The 19,787-nt window shown below is 43.9% G+C and overlaps 1 protein-coding gene across 2 annotated transcripts in view; it reads right to left on the bottom strand.

Moving 5' to 3' along the window:
* Glra1 (glycine receptor alpha 1) overlaps positions 1-19,787 on the bottom strand; it is a 97,933-nt gene that overhangs the window by 22,963 nt on the left and 55,183 nt on the right. For both annotated transcript variants that reach the window (XM_031351904.1, XM_031351903.1), the window contains exon 4: positions 515-738. In XM_031351904.1, the coding sequence (XP_031207764.1) occupies positions 515-738 (224 nt within the window). The remainder of the gene's footprint in view (positions 1-514; positions 739-19,787) is intronic.

The following is a 19,787-nucleotide window of genomic DNA, read 5'->3' on the forward strand; positions in this document are numbered from 1 at the left end:
TAATACTACTACTACACGAAAAGTGTTCTGTACCATCTGTTTTCCAAGCTGCTATCATTGAGTGTGAGCCCATGTCTCTATTTCCATTATCTGTTGTCCCTGTGGTCTGGGCAAGGAGATTAGGGACTAGGTGTATGGACACCTAGTCACAGGACACTCTGAAAGCTTAGCAATTAACCAGTGTCTGCAGGATACGATCAGGAGGGGGGGGGTCTTGATTCCCAAGGCTTAAGATGGGGTAAGTGGGATTCAAAGCAGGGAGGTGGCAGCTCTGGCTTATCCTTGTGGACGGTACCATTTACATGGTGGTCAAATTTGCCACCAAGCTTCTGTGTCTTGTCAAACTTCATTCCTCAACACTTGCTACTTGTGGTGGCTGAGGAGTCCATTTTGTCTTTGTTGAAACACAGCGTGACTCCACCTTCCCTCATAAGCCTTTCCTACCCTCTCTCCTTGCTTTTTATGAAACCCATCCCTAGGATTGCCAAGCCTTGTCATTGGCTCCAGAGCTCACCTGATGCTGTAGAGGACATTGCCATTCCGGGAGATTCTCAGCAGTTTGTTGTCCGTGGTGATCTCATGGAAGTGGGCCCCCTTCTCATTGGCAAAGAACAAGTCAGGCTTCCAGATGGAATCTAACATGGATGGGTCAAGGTCCAGAGAGTCGTCAGGGTATTCATTGTAGGCTAGACGGGGGTCATTCCACTGCTGCCTCAGGAAGATGTTGACTCTGTAGTCCTGCAGGTCAAGAGAGCAGGAGGGATGGGGTTAGGTTCCAGGTGCCAACTCTGGCTCATGAGTCCTAAAGCCCATCCTGGTAGATACTGAATGTGGCTGCATGTCTGGGCACCAGGGACCAATATCACTCCTCCCCACACTCAGCTGAGTCATGTAAATCTGAACTTTAGAAGAAATGTTTTATTTTGAAGGAATTTTAGCTGGGAATGGTGGAATTATCATGCCTGTAATTCCAGCATTGGTGTTTGAGGCAGCAGCACTGTCATGAATTGAGGCCAGCCTGGGTTACCCAGCACATACTGGGTCAGGACTGCAGAGCATGACCCTGTCCTAAAACAGCAAACAAACAAACAAACAAATAAACAAAAACCAAAAGTAAATTAAAAATAAATTTCAAAGATTAATGTGAAAGATCTGTTTTTCTTTAAAATTAAAAAATTTCTTCCTTCCTTCCTTCCTTCCTTCCTTCCTTCCTTCCTTCCTTTCTCCCTTTCTTTCTCTCAATATTTCCTTCTTTCTTTCTTTCTTTCTTTCTTTCTTTCTTCCTTCCTTCCTTCCTTCCTCTCTTTCTTTCTTCCTTCCTTCCTTTCTTTTTTCTTTCTTTCTTTCTTTTTTCTTCCTTCTTTCCTTCCTTCCTTTCTTCCTTTCTCTCTCTCCCTCTTTCTTTCTTTCTCTCTTTCTTTCTTTCTTTCTTCCTGTGTGCAGTACATGTGTGGTGGTCATAGGACAACTGTAGGAGTTAATTATCCCCTTTCACCACGTGGGCCCTGGGGATTGAGTTCAGGGTTATTTAGGCTTGACAGCAAGCATCTTTACCTACGGAGCCATTTCTCCAGTCCACTGTTTTTATCTTCCTGTTATCATTTGGTTTTGTTTACTTGTTACTTTTAGGTGAGGGGATTTTTATTTTATTTGAACATTTGTATACACGTACATATATGCGTACCACATGTATTCCTGGTATCTGAGGAGGCCAGAAGAAAGAACACTGCTGTATCCCCTCAACTCCCACCTTTTTTTTTTTTTTTTAAAAGACTGGATCTCTCTGTGTAGCCCTGGCTGGCCTGAGAATTACTATGTAGACCAGGCAGGCCTAGAACTCACAGGGATCTACCTGCCTCTGCCTCCTGAGTCCTGGGATTAAAGGTGTGTACTGAGGTATTCAATTTACTCCTCCTCCACAGTGTAAATAAAAATGTGGGAAGAGAGAAGTTCAAGGTAATTTATAGCTATGTAGTTTGAGGTCATGCTGGGATGCCGGTGGCTCCATGCAGAGGCAGGGCAGGTCCTGCTGAAATCTTGTTCAACTGCTCTTGCTAGTCATAGAATCTGAGAGGCCATTTTATTTCTGTTCACACCTGAGGAAGCTGTCAGGAAACTGGGCAGATGTGGCTAAGGAATATTCCATAAGAAGAAGATAGTTCAGTAGGAAGTCTTTTAGGGGCTTAAGAGGCACAGTGGTTAAGAGCACTCGCTGCCCTCCCATTGGGCCCAGGAACCACCTGCAACTCCAGCTTCTGGGCAATTTGACACCTTCTTTTGGCATCTACCAGCTGCCAACACACACACACACACACATACACACACACACACACACACACACACGCACACACACAGACATATGCATACACAGACACGCACACACACACATACACAAAACAAAAAAGAAAACAAAATAAGACTTAAAAAAAGAGAAGTGTTTTAATTTTGCTGGAGAGGTACTGTGAACTTGTAGCCCTTGAATGCAGTAGCACTGTAGACAGAATTTGTAGTACATTTCTGTTTCCCAAGGCAAAGGGCAGAGCATCAGGGTTGGGGGTCCCCAAAGGACATCACTGTCCTAAAGATTAATGACCCCAAGTCTGACTTTTGGTGCTAACCTTTATTATTTATTTTATTTTATTTATTTTTTGTTTTTCATTTTTTCAAGACAGAGTTTCTCTGTATAGCCCTGGCTGTCCTGGAACTCACTCTGTAGACCAGGCTGGCCTCGAGCTCAGAAATCCACCTGCCTCTTCTTCCCAAGTGCCAGGATTAAAGGCGTGCGCCACCACTGCCCAGCTAATGCTAATCTTTTAGGAAGTAAAACACACACACACACACACACACACACACTCACACACACACACACACACACTCACACACACCCATGCATATAAGCCATACTCAAGCATACCCTACACTTATGTGTGGGAAAACTCTGCTAATTAAGATCAAAGTCACCATGACCAGATAGCCTCTGAGCTCCATGCAAAATGGGAGACTCCCTTGTCAGCAGGTTTTCTCCTACCTTGCTGTGGGGATTCTAACCCCTCTGCCCCACCCTCTCAGGAATGTCAGGCAGCCTCAATTAGTTTTATAGGATCAATTTCCTTTCTCCTGACAAAACTTGTTCAGCCAGTACCTGAGACTCCTAAAATGCTTCCCCATGCTAACGAGGTATTCCGGGTACCCTAAGACCCCAGCCAATGACCTTTGCCCATCCTGAATGTCCCTACCCTCAGTCCCCCAAAACTTTATAAGCCATCATTCACCCTAAGTAATGCTGAGCTGCCTACTAACGAGTGGTTCTGGTGTTGTCATTCACTGAGGGAACTCACAAGACCCTCATGGACTGTATCAACCAAGGGTTCACAAGGATGGGGTGACCCACACCCATGTACCCACTCCACATTTACCCCTTCCACGAATACATCCCTGCACACACTCTAGAGATCACTTTTTCCCTGAGAGTGCCATAAAAAGGAGGCAGCCCTGTACTTTCTCTTGGGGTGCGACTTCTGAGCCCTCATTAGTCTTGATCAGTCCCTGGTTGGGATGAATGAAAACAAATGATCTTCGAATGGCCACTCCACCCCTGCCCATGCCTCCCATGTGCTTCATTCTGGTGGAAATATCGATAGCTTCATAAAATGTTCTAAAGCATTTTATAGGATTTTCTTATAATTTAATTGCAGCCTGCCCCTCAAGCCTCATAGAAGGTGACATTTAGTCTCATAATCTCAGGTCTTATGAGTCCCATGATGGAGGCTAGGTCTGGATATTGTTGTTTAATTTTTTTTTCTTTTAAGTTGTGGAGCTGAAGAAATGGTTCAGCAGCTCAGAGCACTGGCCATTCTTCCAGAGGACTCTGGTTCACTTTTGAGCACTTACATGGAAGCTCATCTTTAACTATAGTTCCAGAGAATCTGACACTCTTTTTTTTTTTTTCTTTTTTTTTTCTTTTCTCTGTGTAGCCCTGGCTGTCCTGGAACTCACTCTTTAGACCAGGCTGGCCTCGAACTCAGAAATCTGCCTGTCTCTTCCTCCCAAGTGCTGGGATTAAAGGCACGTGCCACCACCACCCGGCAAATCTGACACTCTTATAGCCTCCACAGGCCAACATGCACGGAGCTACACGAGGTAAAACACCCATACATATCAAATAAATTTTAAAAATTTAAAATTAACATTTGTTTAGTTTGTTTACTCCTTACTCCCCACCCCCCTGTATGTGTGTGTGTTTGTGTGTGTGTGTGTGTGTAAAGCATATGAGTGAAGATGTGGAGGTCATCATCAAAAGTTCTTTTGTTTCACTATGTAGGACTCTAGACTTGAACTTGGGTTGTCAGGCTTGGTAGCTAGTGACTTTAAGAGCCATCTCACCAATCCTGGATGTTGGGTTTTGTTTGTCTTGCATTGATGGTGGCATCTCTGAAGTTAGCCCCTCCTCTCCTCTCCTTTGGGGCTTACTCAGAGAGTGTGTGTTAGGATGGGGTCTGGGAAAGTCATCTGGAAGTGAACAGGCTATGAATGGTTGGGCAGAAAAAGCAGCCAGTCTCCCATCTGGAAGTGAACAGGCTATGAATGGTTGGGCAGAAAAAGCTGCCAGTCCCCAGATCCCAGCCATATTTTAGATGTTCATGCTAGTGACATGTCAAGACTGTTCATGTGGCTTCAAGGAAGAAAAAGAAGTGACATTTCTTAAAAGGTTTTCCATACCGTCACACACGTTTACTTCTCACAAATGCTCTGAAAGCAAACACCCAGATTCCCACAGCTATGGGGAGAACTAGGTTTGAAAAGGCAGAGGCATAAAAATCAGGGCTCATGGGTTGGGGAATATGGAGCTGGGATTGCATTGACCAACCCTCTGGTGAACACTTGACTTGGATGGAGGAAGTCTGTTCTTGCTTTGGCTGCTCTGTCCTTATCGCCTGGCAAAGCCTGTGAACTCAGCTTAAGTCTCTTTAGAAGCTGGATGCAGCAGGTATTTCTGACTTCCTCGCTGAGCTTCCAGAAGGATGGAATCCTCAGAAACATTGATCTGAGTGCTTCCTCCCAAGAGGGGCTCCTCTCTCCCGCAAGCATGATTGGCAGCAATTGGAAAGGATGATGGTGAGCTTGTGCTTTTCCTCCATCATCTCTGCCACCTCTAATGGTCCTCACCTACTTTCATGTCTTACTGTTTTCTTTCTGCAGAAGTAGCTCATGTAAACATAGAGAAAGGTGCATTGTTTGAGAGAAGGAAACAGGCCCCGTAGGATCTCATTATAAAATGACTAATGAGAGTCAGAGCTAGAGACTGGGACAGTATATTATAGGGTTCCTGATGCCTGATATCCTCTCTGGCTGGTGACCTCCAGCTCCTGACAGTTTCTCTGGCTCCTGACTTTTCCCCATGACCATTGGCTCCTCCTGGACTCTGCTTCTCAGATAGGTTCCCACCATGGTGCTTTCCATCCTGGGACTGGTAAAGATTTGTGGGAACTGCAGCTCAGAAGGGATGGAAATGACTGGTGCAATGGGCTGAAAGCCAAGTGCTGGTTTGGTTTCTTAGTCTTACACTTTGCTAGTTTGGTGTCTGACACAAATGAAGTGTATGTACAAGTTCAGGGGGGTCATAGAGGCAACAGTGGAATTCTCTAACCCAGGACTTGCAGTCTTACTTTCTCATAGGCAGCTCAAATCCCCAAAGTGGGGGCATTCAGAGGTGTGGTCCAACTATCTTCAGTATTAACTCAACCATCTTGCAAGACTTGAGATTCTCTGACACTCTGATTTCTGGTAATTGGACAACCAGTTGCTTTTTTTTTTATAGCACCAAGGAAAGACATTAATGCACCTATCTATCTACCATCCATAAGTCATCCATCCATCTATCCATCCATCCATTCATTATCTATCCACCCATCTATCCATCTACTCATCTATCTATCTGTCCATCCATCTATCTGTCCATTCATTCTCCACACAATTGAAGGCTTCCTATGTGCCACTTATAGTTGGATTTTCCCCCTTTTCCTTCCTTATGGTGTCTAATTTAACATTCTAACACCTAATAACCTCCTCTAAATTCAGAATAGTCATGAAATAGGAAGCTCAAAATATTTGAACAGGAAAGACCTCAGAGCTGGTGAGGGTGTGTTATAGGAAAGGAGCTGTGGAAGGCATGAGGCCAGCTCACTGTTGTCAGAAGCAAGAGACACAGGAATAAGGAATGGATGGAAGAAGCAAACTCAGGTTCCTATTTTTTTATGTGTAGCCCAGGCTGTCCTCAAACTCTCCATCCTTTTGCTCCAGCCTCTTGAGTGTTGGATTTTAAGTGTATGACACCATACTTGGAGCCGTGCACCTTTTAAAAAACACACAATGTTTTATTACTTTTTGGGTATGTATGTGTTTATATGTGTATGGCATGGGTGTTGAGGTTAGACGACAACTTTCAGGAGCTGGTCCTCTCCTACTGTGTAGGTTCTGGGCTCTAACTTAGTTTGTGAGGCTTTGAGACTCTTTACCATTAGAGTCATCTTGCAAGTCCCTGGTGCACATTTTGAAGTCTTAGCTTTCAGCTTTCAAGGAGTTTTCCTTTGGTAAACTCAAATTGACTCTTAACATTGATTAGGCTGAGTTGGATATAAGCAGGCAAGTGGGTAGAAGCAGAAGGTTTTGGTTTCTGCCCTCGGAGAACTCAGATTACCCAGCACACAAGGCAAACCGTAGTTACAAATATCCATTGTTGGAAGCGCAGAGTATCAGGTGTCTTAGGATGTGCTAACAAACTGTTGTCAGAGGCAGACCTCAAATCACAGATGAGAAGGTGGCATCTGAGACATCCATTTCAGTCCGTCTTTCCTCCTGAAGCTAGCATCTCAGTGTAGCTCTTGTGCTGAGGTAAGGACAGTAACTCAGTATCTGCTTAGCTGGGAAGAAGCCAACAATGTGTGAGGACAGAGGGGACATGTGAACCCTGAGAGCAGCCATGAGCAATGGGGCCACAGCTTCAGGGTGTTTAAGATCAGAACAAGGAGAGTTAGGGGTACAAAGGAATCTCAGATTGAAAAAAGCCAGCATAGACAGAGCTGTGTAACATTCATGTTTACTCAACCTCAACCTAGTATAACAACAGCTTCCCCTTGTTGAGGACCTACTGTGAGCCAGGCATTGTGTCTAAGGCTTTTTTTTTTTTTTTTTTTTTAAATTCTGAGAATAATCATGTGGCATAAGTATTCTTCAACCTGATTTTTAAAAAGTGTATGTATGTATTGGTGTATGTGTTTATGGGTACACATGTGGTCATTTAAATGACAAACATCCCCCAGAGGTTCAAGTGTTGAACACCTGGTCCCTAGCTGATGATGCTCTCAGGGAAGAGCATGGAACCATTAGGGAGTGGGGCCTTGCTGGAGGAAGTACAGCACTGGGCTATGAGGCTTTATAGCCTGGCTTCACTTCCTGTTCTCTCTGCTGAGTATGACGTAGTGTTATCACTCAGCTTCCTGCCCTTGCCACCGTGGCTTCCCCACTGTGATAGACTTCGTATGTTTAGAACTGTGAGCCAAGACATACTTTTCTCCCTTAAGTTGCTTCTTGTCAGGTTACTTTATCACAGGGACAGAAAAGAAACGAGTCCATTGTGTGTATACAAGTGCAACTGTGTGGAAGCCAGTCATGCACTGTTAGTTAGCTCTCTGTGTCTCCTTCTCCCTTTCCCCCTCTCCTCCTCTCTTCCTCTTCCTCTTTCTGTCTCTCCCTCTCTCTTCCCCCTCTCTGTTTCTCTGTTTCTCCTTATCTGTGTTCCCCCTTTCTCCACTCTATGTTCCCCTCTCTCCCCTCCCCCATCTCTGTTTTTCTCTCTCCCCTCTGTCCCTCTGTCTCTTTTTCAGTCTTTGAGACAGGGTTTCTCATTGGACTGTGACTGGGCAAGTGGGCTAGGCTGGCTTAGCCTAGTGAGTCATAGGGATTCACCTGTCTCTGGCTTATAAATTGTGTATTCTGGGGACCATATTCAGGTCCATGTTTGTAAGAAAGCACTTTGAGGATTGAGCCCTCTCTTCAGCCCTCAACCTGATTTCAAAGATAAAGAAGGCTTCTGGAGATTAGTATGCTCAAATTGGAAGGTTGATGAAGGGTTGAGGGGTGGAGGTGCTCAAATCAGAGGGTTGATAAAGAAGGGTTGAGGGGTGGAGGTGCTCAAACCAGAGGGTTGATAAAGAAGGGTTGAGTGGTGGAAGCGCCTGGAGTTTGAATCTGATTTGTCGGATGATTCACTTTCTTATGAGATAAGAGAAAAAAGTTTAAGGCTTATGAAGTAGGAGTCCAACTGTCCCAGTTTGCAGTTGATATGATTTTATACATGAAAATCCCAGACTTCAACAAAGGCTATTGGAAGTGATAAATGAACTCAGTCAAGTACCAGGATATCTGCTGAGAAAACAAACCAACCCAGTACAGCACTCTATTCACAGTAGCTACAACATTAACAACAACAACAACAACAACAACAACAACAACAATAAACAACCAAAACCCAATAAAACCAAAAAAAACCCAAAATCCTAGAGGCTAGGAAGTAATTCAGCAGATTGCTTGCCTAGCACACACCAAGCTCTGGACTCCATTTTCAGCACTGTATAAACTTGATGTGGTGGAGCACACCTGTGTCTTCAACACTAAGGAGACATGGACAGGAGGATCAGAAGTTCAAGGTTGGGGTTGGAGAGATGCCTCAGCAGTTTGGAGCACTGGCTGCCCATGTAAAGGACTTCCAGAACTGGCATGGTGGGTTGCAACTGTTTGTAACTCCAGTTACAGGGGATCTGATGCTCTCTTCTGATCTCCTAGGGCACTGCCTGCATGTGGTACATAGACACACCTGTACATAGACATATTTATACACACAAAATAAGTATATTACAAAAAAAAAACCCAAAGAATTTTAGGGTCATTTTGACTACATATGGAGTTTGAGGACAGTCTGGGCTATAGGAGACCCTGTCTCATATACAACTCCTGCCCCCATTCTAGTTCTAGGAATAAACCTAACTCAGGATGTGAAAGACCTCCTCAATGAAAAATAACACACCTTAAAAAGAAAACATGATACTGAAAGGCAGAAGGAGCGTCCGTGTCTATAGGTCGAAAGAACTATTGTTAAAGGACTCCCACCAACGGAAGCAGTCACAGATGCAATGTAACCTTCACTGGAGCAACAACGACATGCTTCACCTAACTGCAAAGAAATAATCCTAGAATTCACAGGGATACCATGGAAGCACAAAAGCCCAAACCATCTCGAGTGGAAAGGACAAAGTCGGAGAGTAATGGAACCTGGTTTCAAGACATCCTGCTGGGCAGTAGTTAAAAAGGCTCTGATACCAGCACAAGAGCAGATGCTCAGATCCATGAGGTGGATTACAGCATGGGAAATAAATCCAGTACCCTCAGCCTATTGCTTCTTAGGAAAGGTGCCAAAAATCAGATACTGGAGAAAAGACGACTTCATCAACAAATAGTGCAGGGGAAAACTGGACATCCAGATGTAGAAGACTGAAATCTCACTGCTTATCTTTTACTCTGTTCAGAAAACTATCTCAAACTAGACAAGAGATCTTAATGCAAACCCTTTAAACTACTAGAGGAAACTTTAAATTACTAGAGGAAAATGTTGGGGAAATACATTCAGATGGTGGCACAGGCTGTGGTTTTCTGGTCAACTCCAAAAGCACAGGAAACAAAAGAAAGAACCAAAAAACTTAAAAGACTTCCATACAGCAAAGGAATCTGTCCATGGAATAAAGAAACACACAGTCTGGGAACGCTCTTTTTTATTATTAGATATTTTCTTTATTTACATTTCAAATGTTATCCCTTTCCTGGTTTCCCCCCAGACCCACCTACTCCCGTTTTCAGGCCCTGGCATTCCCTACACTGGGGCATAGAGCCTTCACAGGACCAAGGGCCTCTCCTCCCATTGATGATTGACAAGGCCATCCTCTGCTACATATGCAGCTGGAGCCATGAGTCCCACCATGTGTACTCTTTGGTTGGTGGTTTAGTTCCTGGAAGCTCGGAGGGTACTAGTTAGTTCATATTGTTGTTCCTCCTATGGAGCTGCAAACTCCTTCAACTCCTTGGGTCCTTTCTCTAGCTCCTTCATTGGGGACCCTGTGCTCAGTCCAATGGTTGGCTGCGAGCCTCCACCTCTGTATTTGTCAGGTACTGGTAGAGCTTCTCAGGAGACAGCTATAACAGGTTCCTGTCAGCAAGCCCTTGCTGGCATCCACAATAGTGTCTGGATTTGGTGACTGTATATGCGATGGATCCTCAGGTGGGACAGTCTCTGGATGGTCATTCCTTCAGTCTGCTCCACACTTTGTCTTTGTAATTCCTTCTATGGGTATTTTGTTTTCCCTTCTAAGAAAGACTGAAGTACCCACGCTTTGGTCTTCCTTCTCCTTGAGTTTCACATGGTTTGTGAATTGTATCTTGGGTATTCCGAACTTCTGGGCTAATATCCGCTTATCAGTGACTGTATACCATGTGTGTTCTTTTGTGATTGGGTTACCTCACTCAGGATGATATTTTCTAGTTCCATCTATTTGCCTACGCATTTCATGAATTCATTGTTTTGAATAGCTGAGTAGTACTCCATTGTGTAAATATACCACATTTTCTGTATCCATTCCTCTGTTGAGAGACATCTAGGTTCTTTCCAGCTTCTGGCTATTGTAAATAAGGCTGCTATGAACAGTGCAGCAGCTGGGACAGGATCCTTCTGGTCCGCCATCTTGGAAATGCTCTTAACCACTGAGAAACACACCTATCTCCTGGAGATCTTTAAAAATCATCGGCATCACTGGAAACAGCGGGAGCAGGAGCTGTCTCTGACCGTTGCCTGCCTTTGGGCCCCTTTCCTTCTACTGGGCTGCCTCATCTAGCCTCACTAGGAGATGTACCTAGACTTACTGCAACTTGGTATGCATGCCAAGCCTGTTGATATCCGTGGGAGGCCTCCCCCTTTCTGAAGAAAAACAGAAGAAGAGTGGACTGGGGAGGGACTGGAGAAGGGAGAAGGGAGGCCTGGGAAGAGAAGAGGGAGGGGAAACGACGGCCAGGATTTAAAGTAAGTTAATTAATTAGTTAGTTAATAAAAATCATTGCCATCATTTGCACACATGTGTTTCTGCTGGAAAGAGCTGTGGTAACTTCAGTCTCAACTACATATTACATACTCACGGTTCAGAAAAGCTAAACAGATTTCCCAGGACGCAAAGCAATCCCATGACTGAGACATGGCTTATATGATGTGATGTTAGTGTTGTCAACTGGACAGAATCTAGAATCATTTGAGAGATGAGCCTCTGGATGTGCCTGCGGGGTATCATCTTGATTGTGTTGAGTTGGTATTGCCCACCATGGGTGCTACCATTCTCTGGGGAGGGAATCCTGGACTGTATAGTGGAGAAAAGGAGCTGAACAACTGCCTGCATTCACTGCTCTCTGCTTCTTCCTCTGCTTAAAATTATTTAGTTCTAATTATGTGCCTGTGCATGTGCCTGTGTATCTGTATATGCACCATGTATGTACAGTGTCCATGGAGGCCAGGAGAGGGCACCAGATCCCATGGAACTGGAGTTACAGAAGGTTGTGAGCTGCCGTGTGGGTGCTGAGAACCAATCCTTGGGTCCTCTGTAAGACCAGTTAAGTTCTCTTGACCACAGAGCCATCTCGGCAGTCCCCTTTCTGCTTCTTGACCGTAGCTATATCATGACTAGCTGTTTCAAGCTCTTACTGCCTTGCTTTCCCCTCCCCGCCGTGGCCATAGTAGACAGCACTTTTGAATTATGAGCCAGAAAAGACCCTGTCTTCTTTAAGTCGTTTCTGTCAGAGTATTTTATCACAGCAATGAGAAAATAACTAAGACACACTGTCATTTTGACTTCCACCTCACTTCTTTTCCTACTTTGTGTAACTTTAGAAGCTGTCTCATGGTCAGGAGAACTTGGTGCCAGTGAGTGGTAAAGCTGAGATTTGAACCAAGTAAGTTAGTGCTATCCAAGCTTTTAACCTGGCTCTCTCTGAGTTCCTGACCAGTCAGTGCCATCAGATATAGCATGGAAGTGTCACAGAGGACAAAGGACAGGAAGCTTCTGTCCCAGCTCTCTCAGTGTCATGGACATGACAGGTGGTCCAGCCCAGCACCAACACCAGCCCAAGACTGTGGAACCTGCCAGGGTGTGTATCCAGGCTCAGAGATGCAGCTCAGCTAGCAACCTCCATCCCTGGCAGCGCTGCAAAACCATGCTGCCAATCACTTGGAGCCCAGGGCCTTGTAGAACTTGCTGATCTCAGTTATTTTTAGTGTTGCTGTGGGACAAAATCATGTAGTTCAGGCTTGTCTCTAACTGTGTAGCTGAGGATAACTGTGAACTTCTGTGTTTCTGCCTACCCCTGAGCACTGGGATTGCAGGTATGTACAGCATAGCTAGTTTATGTGCTGCTGGAGATGGGAGGCAGGGCTTCAGACACTTCATCAACTGAGTTCCAGCTGAGTTACTCTTGAGGGAATCACATTAGTGAGGTGGCCCACAGCCAAAGCCTGAGTACCCCGATCAACCGACACCTTAGTACCTTCCCTATGACAGTCTCTACAGAAACTTCTTCATAGAGCTGGCAGGTATGGCTGTCCCCCAAGATGCTCAGAGGCTCATGCAAAGACTGAAGGAACATGCTGAGCAAGGAGACAGGGCAGTTGTAAAGGGATGTGACAAGGACATGGTGGCTGTCACAAACACAGTGAGGCTCTAGTTATTGCCACATAAGAAAAGGAATTCAAAATAATGACCTCAGGGAAATACAGTGTTGTGAGAGGGAACATAGGTCATGTGACCAACTCAGGAAAATAATTCAGTACCTGGGAGATGGTATGAGAGAGCCAAAAATGAGAAGGTGTGATCATGGAAAACAGACTCAGCACAGAACTAAGAAAAGAGAATGAAGGAACGACAGGACTTATGAGACAAAGTTAACACACAGAAATTTGCATCATGGGCATTCCAGAAGGAGGAAAAGGCACAGGAAGGCTGTTCAATGGAACATCAACTGAAGCTTACCAGATCTTGGGAGAGGTGTGAACTTCTAGATCTATGAAGCTCAAAAATCTCTGAAGGACCTGGGGAAAGGCTCAGTGGTTAAGAGCATAGGCTGCTCTTCCTGAGGTCCTGAGTTCAATTCTCAACAGCCATATAGTGGCTCACAACTATCTGTAATGAGCTCTGATGCCCTCTTCTGGCATGCAGATATACATGCAGATAGAGTACTCATAGATATCCAAATAAGTAAATCTCAAAAAAAAAAAAAAAGTCTCTAAACAGGCTGGAGATATGGCTCTGAGGTTAAGAGTGTATACTGCTCTCACAGAGGACCAGAGTTTAGTTCCTAGTCCCCACATCCAGTGGGTCACTACTGACTGTAACTCAGGTCCTAGGGGATTGAATGCCTCTGAAGGTGTTTGCACTCATGTGCACAGACTCACACAAACAGGCACACGCGGATGTAACTAAAATAATAGTAACACATATATTTTTGGGGGGTGGAGAGATGGCTTAGAGGTTAAGAGCACAGGCTGCTCTTCTGGAGGACTTGGGCTTTATTCCCAGAACCAAAATGGCAGCTCACAACCTTTAGTAACTCCAGTTACAGGGGATATGACAAATTCTTCTAGTCTCTATGACAGTGGTTTTCAACCTTTCTAACGCTTCGATCCTTTAACACTGTTCCTCATGTTGGGAGATCCCCAACCATAAAATTATTTTCATTGCTACTTCATAACTACAATATCGTTAATGTTATAAATCAAAATGTAAATATCTGTTTCCTGATGGTCTTAGGCAATCCCTGATAAAGGGTCATTCAGCGCCCTTTAAAGGGCATGACCATAAAGGGGTCATGACCTATAGGTTGAAAACCGCTGCTCTATAAAAATAAGGCAGTCACATGGTACACAGATGTACACGAGGCAAAAATACCATGCACAGAAAATAAAGTAAAAAAAAAAATTTAAAATCTCCAAATATGAGTTGGCTCCAAGAGTAAAGCTACTTGCACCCAGGTCTGATGACCTAAGTCTGATTTCAGCAAGTTGTCCTCTAACCATCACATGCTGTGATGCTCTGCCCCTCCCACAAACAATCAAACAAACAAGGCAATAAAATCAGACTCTCCAAATAGACTCAACCCCCAAAGGCCCTTGCTGTGTTACTATGGAGAAGACTGTCAACATACCAGACAGAACCAGATGTGGTGGCTCACACGTTTAATCCCAGCACTTGGGAGGCAGAGGTAAGTGGGTCTCTGTGAGTGTGAGGCCAGCCTGATCTACATATATTGCAGTTCTATTGCCTACCTGGGGACCCTCTGTCTTAAAAAAGTCAGAAAAAGAATTCCATAAACAGTAAAAGAGGAGCATCAAGTGTCATAGAAGGAAATTCCCATTAGACTACATGTACATTTCTTTACAGCTTGGGAGAGAATGGGATGATACATTCAGAGCAGAAAAGAAAGCAACTCTCTGAGAGTCAGACTAATAAGTGAGATGTGCATGAATAGCCTTGGTGAGACCCGGACTCGGCCACAGTCATCTGTGGCTATGAGACAGGGTCTCATGTAGCCCAGGCTGGTCTCAAACTCACTGTGTAGCTGAGGATAACCTTGATCTATTGATCCTTCTGCCTCTACCTCCAGAGTGCTGGCTTTATATTCGCGAGCTGCTGTGTCTGATTTTATGTGACACGGGGGATTGAATTCAAGACTTCATGCACACCAGACAAGCACTCTATCAACTGAGCTACACCCTCAGCCCCTTAGGCATGTGTTTTAATTTAATAAGTAGAACCCAGATGTATTGTAGTGCATCTCATTTACAGGATGATTTTGTAGACATGTTGGAATAATTTCGTAGTACAAGAAAAGGAAGGTCATGGAGTAGGATTTGACAGTTAGTAATGTACCATCATTTGAGGGGCAGGGTTTCCATGTCCTGATGGGCACTTCACAGTGTGCATATACATATATATATATGTGTATATGCATATATATATGTATATGTATATATGTATATGTATGTGTACATATGTATATATGTGTATATATATGTATATATATGTGTATATGCATATATATGTATATGTATATATGTATATGTATGTGTACATATGTATATATGTGTATATATATATGTATATATATGTATGTATGTATGTATATGTGCACTGTGAAGTGCCCATCAGGACATGGAAACTCTGCCCCTCAAATGATGGTACATTACTAACTGTCAAATCCTACTATACATATATATACATATATATGTATAGTCTCATGTACGTGCATGCAGGTACACCTACACATGTATGCTCATGCATGAGGAGGCCTGAGATTGGCATCTGGTGTCTATTTTGGTTGCCCTCCACCTGTCTTAGGGTTTTACTGCTGTGAACAGACACCATGAGCAAGGCAAATCTTATAAAGGACAACATTTAATTGGGGCTGGCTTGCAGGTTCAGAGGTTCAGTCCATTATCATCAAGGTGGGAGCATGGTAGCATCCAAACAGGCTTGGTGCTGAGAGTTCTACATCTTCATGTGAAGGCTGTTATGGGACTAATGGCCTCCAGGCAGCCTAGGACAATGGTATTAAAGCTCACACCCACAAGGCCACACCTACTCTAACAAGGCCACACCTCCCAACCATGCCACTGTCTGGGCCAAGCATATGTAAACCATCATACCACCTTATTTTCATTTTTGAGACAGGGTCTCTAACTAGGACCCAGAACTTCCCAACTAGCTTACCAAAGAGTCCTAGGGATCCTCCCATCTCCTGGACTATAGCACTAGAACTATAGATGAGACCTGCCCATCTTTTTCTGTAGGTGTTGGGGATTGGAACTCAAGTCACCATGCTTGCACAACAAGTATCTTACCTACTGTCTTTATTTTAAAATTTTATTTATTTACTTTCATGTGTATGTGTGTGTGTGCTTTGTATGAATTCATGTGCATCACATGTGTGCCTGGTATCCATAGAGGCCAGAAAAGGGCATAGGATCTCCTGAAACTGAAGTTGTAGGCAGTTATGAGCTACCATGTGGGTGTTGGGAATTTAACCTGGGTCCTCTAGAAGATCAGTCAGTGCTTTTAATCACTGAACAATCTCTTCTTGTCATAGTGAAAAGGGGTACTGAGTGGCCAGGGAAGATGTATTTTAGACACCTTTTTACCCTGAATAAAATTTCCAAGATAGTTTATTTCTCTTTATTCTGGTTTTGTGATTGCCAAAAGTAATAGTTGCTTGAACATCTAAGTGTGGGGGCAGTGGCGAGAGAGTTCCTTTGTGAGCACGTGAGCAAGCTCCATTGCCTCTGTGAGCGTAAGAGCAAGCTCCATTGTAAACTGGAATCACTTGCCAGTCTGGTCTCTCCACTTCAGTCTATTTTAGATTATATGGTTGAGTGGAGTCTCCTTGAATTTGGCTTGATGGAGAGCTATATACTCTGGGCTGTCACAAACTCCTGGCTGTGGCTTCCTCTTCAGTCATGGACTGAGAGCAAGCCATGAGAAAATGTTTCTAAGACTGCCCATAGACTCATTTTCTACCTCTTGCAGAATCTAATGGCCTCTGCCTTCTCTTTGTCATTGGTGGAGTGTTGAGCGCCTCTGTAAATGCAAAGGATGCTCCATCATTAGAAAATATTGAAGAGATGTCAATTGTTTCCATGTGAGTTCCCGTCAACTCAGTGCCGTCCTAGTTAGAACTGGAAGGGATTTTTATACACTTAAAAATGTTGATTTGAAATTCATTGGGAGGTAAGATAGACTCCATGAAAGCATGCTATATGAGAGCTGAATTATATAACAGCAAGACACAATAATATATACAATCAATATGCAGCAATATTGTTGCTATAGTTATTATATAGTATTATAAAGTTATATAGTTATAACCATATATAACTATATAACATATATAATATATAACATCTATAACTACATAACATACATAACTATATAACATATAATATATTGTTATATATAACATATATTATATAGCTATAGTTGCTAATATATATATATATATATATATATATATATATATATATGTATATATATATGGATATATATCTAAAGACCAAAACAGAATAGTGCAGTATGAAGCTTTGAGCTTGGTTACTGGAGCCCATCATGGTGATGACCCCCACACAATGGGCCTTGGAACTATAGGGGAGAAAGTGCTATGGTACAAGGCCTTTTTCAGTGATGTATTGCAGTGAGACTTGCAGAAGGTACTAGACCATTGAGACTTGGTATATGAGCAGTTGTTCTTATACTTTCAACTGAGAAATGTCACTGAACCATTTCAGGAAACTAATCACTTAGAGTTATATGTGTGGGTGGATTTGGGCTATAACTTCTTTGTTGAAGTAGTGGTCCCAGATATTTCACATATCTATGTGTCTCTGGGATATGGCTTTTTCCTGGAGCTGACACTGGCTGAAGCTCTCAAGTTTGTTGACTGAAAGAGTTCTCTCCTCACTGAGCTCAGGATCAGCCTCACCAAGGACTCCATGAATATCAAGGCCCAGATCTGCACAGTGCTAAGAGGACATAGAGAACTACAAGGCCCGCAGAACTCCCCAAAGCCATCTCCCCATTCACTGCTCCCTTCCATCCTCCAATATTAAAGAGCCTGAATGCTTAGGAATCATAGCCCTTTTCTCACTTATAACTCTCACTGATTGACTAGGTGTCCCAGACACAAAGTTACTGGAATACTCATCCTGTCTGTAGAACCTCTGAAACACTGTAAAGATCTCACATCCAACTTGTGGTTTCCTTCTGACTTTATGCTTTGCTCTCTTTTGTCACCTTGTGAACCTTGATGCCTCCTCCCCACACTTCAATTCCTTTCCCTAGATATTTGTTTCTGTGTCATTTCTATTACCATAAAGAATGGACTAATTAAAAAATACAGTGCATATAGAAGCAAAAATGGCTGGTAGGGTCAAGAAAAGCTTGTAAGAGAACAACAGAGGACTTTGCCAGATACGACTATAGGGTTTCACAGTGATGTAAGGTGTGGTATTGGTGTAGAGACAAGACAGGAGAAGGAGATGGATGGAGACTTGAGGATAGGAATTGTGTAGCCTAAGATACAGAAGACCCTGTCTCAAAAACCACAAAACAACACAAACACCAAAGGTGTTGAAGTACTTGTTACTCAACACATGCATAAGAATTGAGGTGTGACCATGGATGCCTGAAACCCGAGCCTAGCTGCAGATGAGAGCAGGAAAGTCCCTGAGATTTACTAGCCAGCCTTGTTGGAAAATGGCCAACTCCAGGCTCAACGAGAGAACTTGTCTCAAAAGAATAAGGCAGGGAGTGATAGATGAGGGCATTTCATGTCATCCTCTGGTCTCTGGGTATGTATGCATGAACACACATGCGCAAGCATGTGCATGCGCGCGCGCGCGCGCGCACACACACACACACACACACACACACACACACACACACACACACGGGGGAGAGAGACACAGAGAGAGACAGAGAGACAGAGATAGAGACACACACAAAGAGAAACCTGTATTCAAAAGGCTCAATCAATATACACAATGAGGCTCACATTTGCTGAGAACCGAGAGTGCAAATTAAAAGTGACAATGAAGTACCATTTTGAAAATCACATTTGGTGATGATAAAATGCTTGATAACATCCTGAAGATGAAGGATGAAGAGAAATGATCGCCACTGCAGGTAAGCAGGTGATGGAGCCTTCACTACAAGGGGGCTGGACAGCAATATCTCTCAATATACTTTCAAAAAGTGTACCCAGAGCTGGAGAAATAGCTCAGTGGAGGAGGTGCTTGCTACGTCAGTACAAGGACTGAAGTTTAATTCCTTAGCTCCCATATAGAATGTCATGTGTGGTGGTATGCACCTATAACCTCAGTGCTAGGGTTTGGAGACAGGATGATTCCTGGGGCTTGCTGGCTAGCTAGTTTAGGAGAATTGGTGAACTCCAGGGTCAGTGAAAGATTCTGTCTCAAAAAAAAAAAAAAAATAAGGCAAGGGCTGAAAAGATGGCTTATTGGGTAAATCCTTTGCTGCCTAAGTCTAATGACTTGTGTTTGATTCCTGGAGCCCACATAAAGGTGGAAGAAGAGAATATACTCTTAAAAAATGTCCTCTGGGAGTGAGCACAGGGTCCCCAATGAAGGAGCTAGAGAAAGGACACAAGGAGTTGAAGGGGTTTGCAGTCCCATAGGAGGAACAACAATATGAACTAACTAGTACTCTCAGAGCTTCCAGGAACTAAACCACCAACCAAAGAGTACACATGGTGGGACTCATGGCTCCAGCTGCATATGTATCAGAGGAAGGCCTAGTCGGTCATCAACGGGAGAAGAGGCCCTTGGTCCTATGAAGGATCTATGCCCCAGTGTAGGGGAATGCCAGGGCCAGGAAGCAAGTGAGGGTGGGTTGGTGAACAGGGGGAGGGGGAAGGGAATAAGGATTTCTTTTCCAGAGGGGAAACCAGGAAAGGGGATAACATTTGAAATGTAAATAAAGAAAATATCGGACTTGGGTTCCTTCCGGTCTGTCTGGGCTGGGGTCCAGAGCAGACCTTGGGCGTCAGTCCCATAACACCTAGAGGAAGCTTCACTCTCAGGCATTCTGACACACCCAGGATCAGAGGTGAGCAGGAACCAACATCTGTCCCAACACTGG

The sequence above is a fragment of the Mastomys coucha genome, unplaced genomic scaffold (assembly GCF_008632895.1).
Source record: "Mastomys coucha isolate ucsf_1 unplaced genomic scaffold, UCSF_Mcou_1 pScaffold5, whole genome shotgun sequence".
NCBI lineage: Eukaryota > Metazoa > Chordata > Mammalia > Rodentia > Muridae > Mastomys > Mastomys coucha.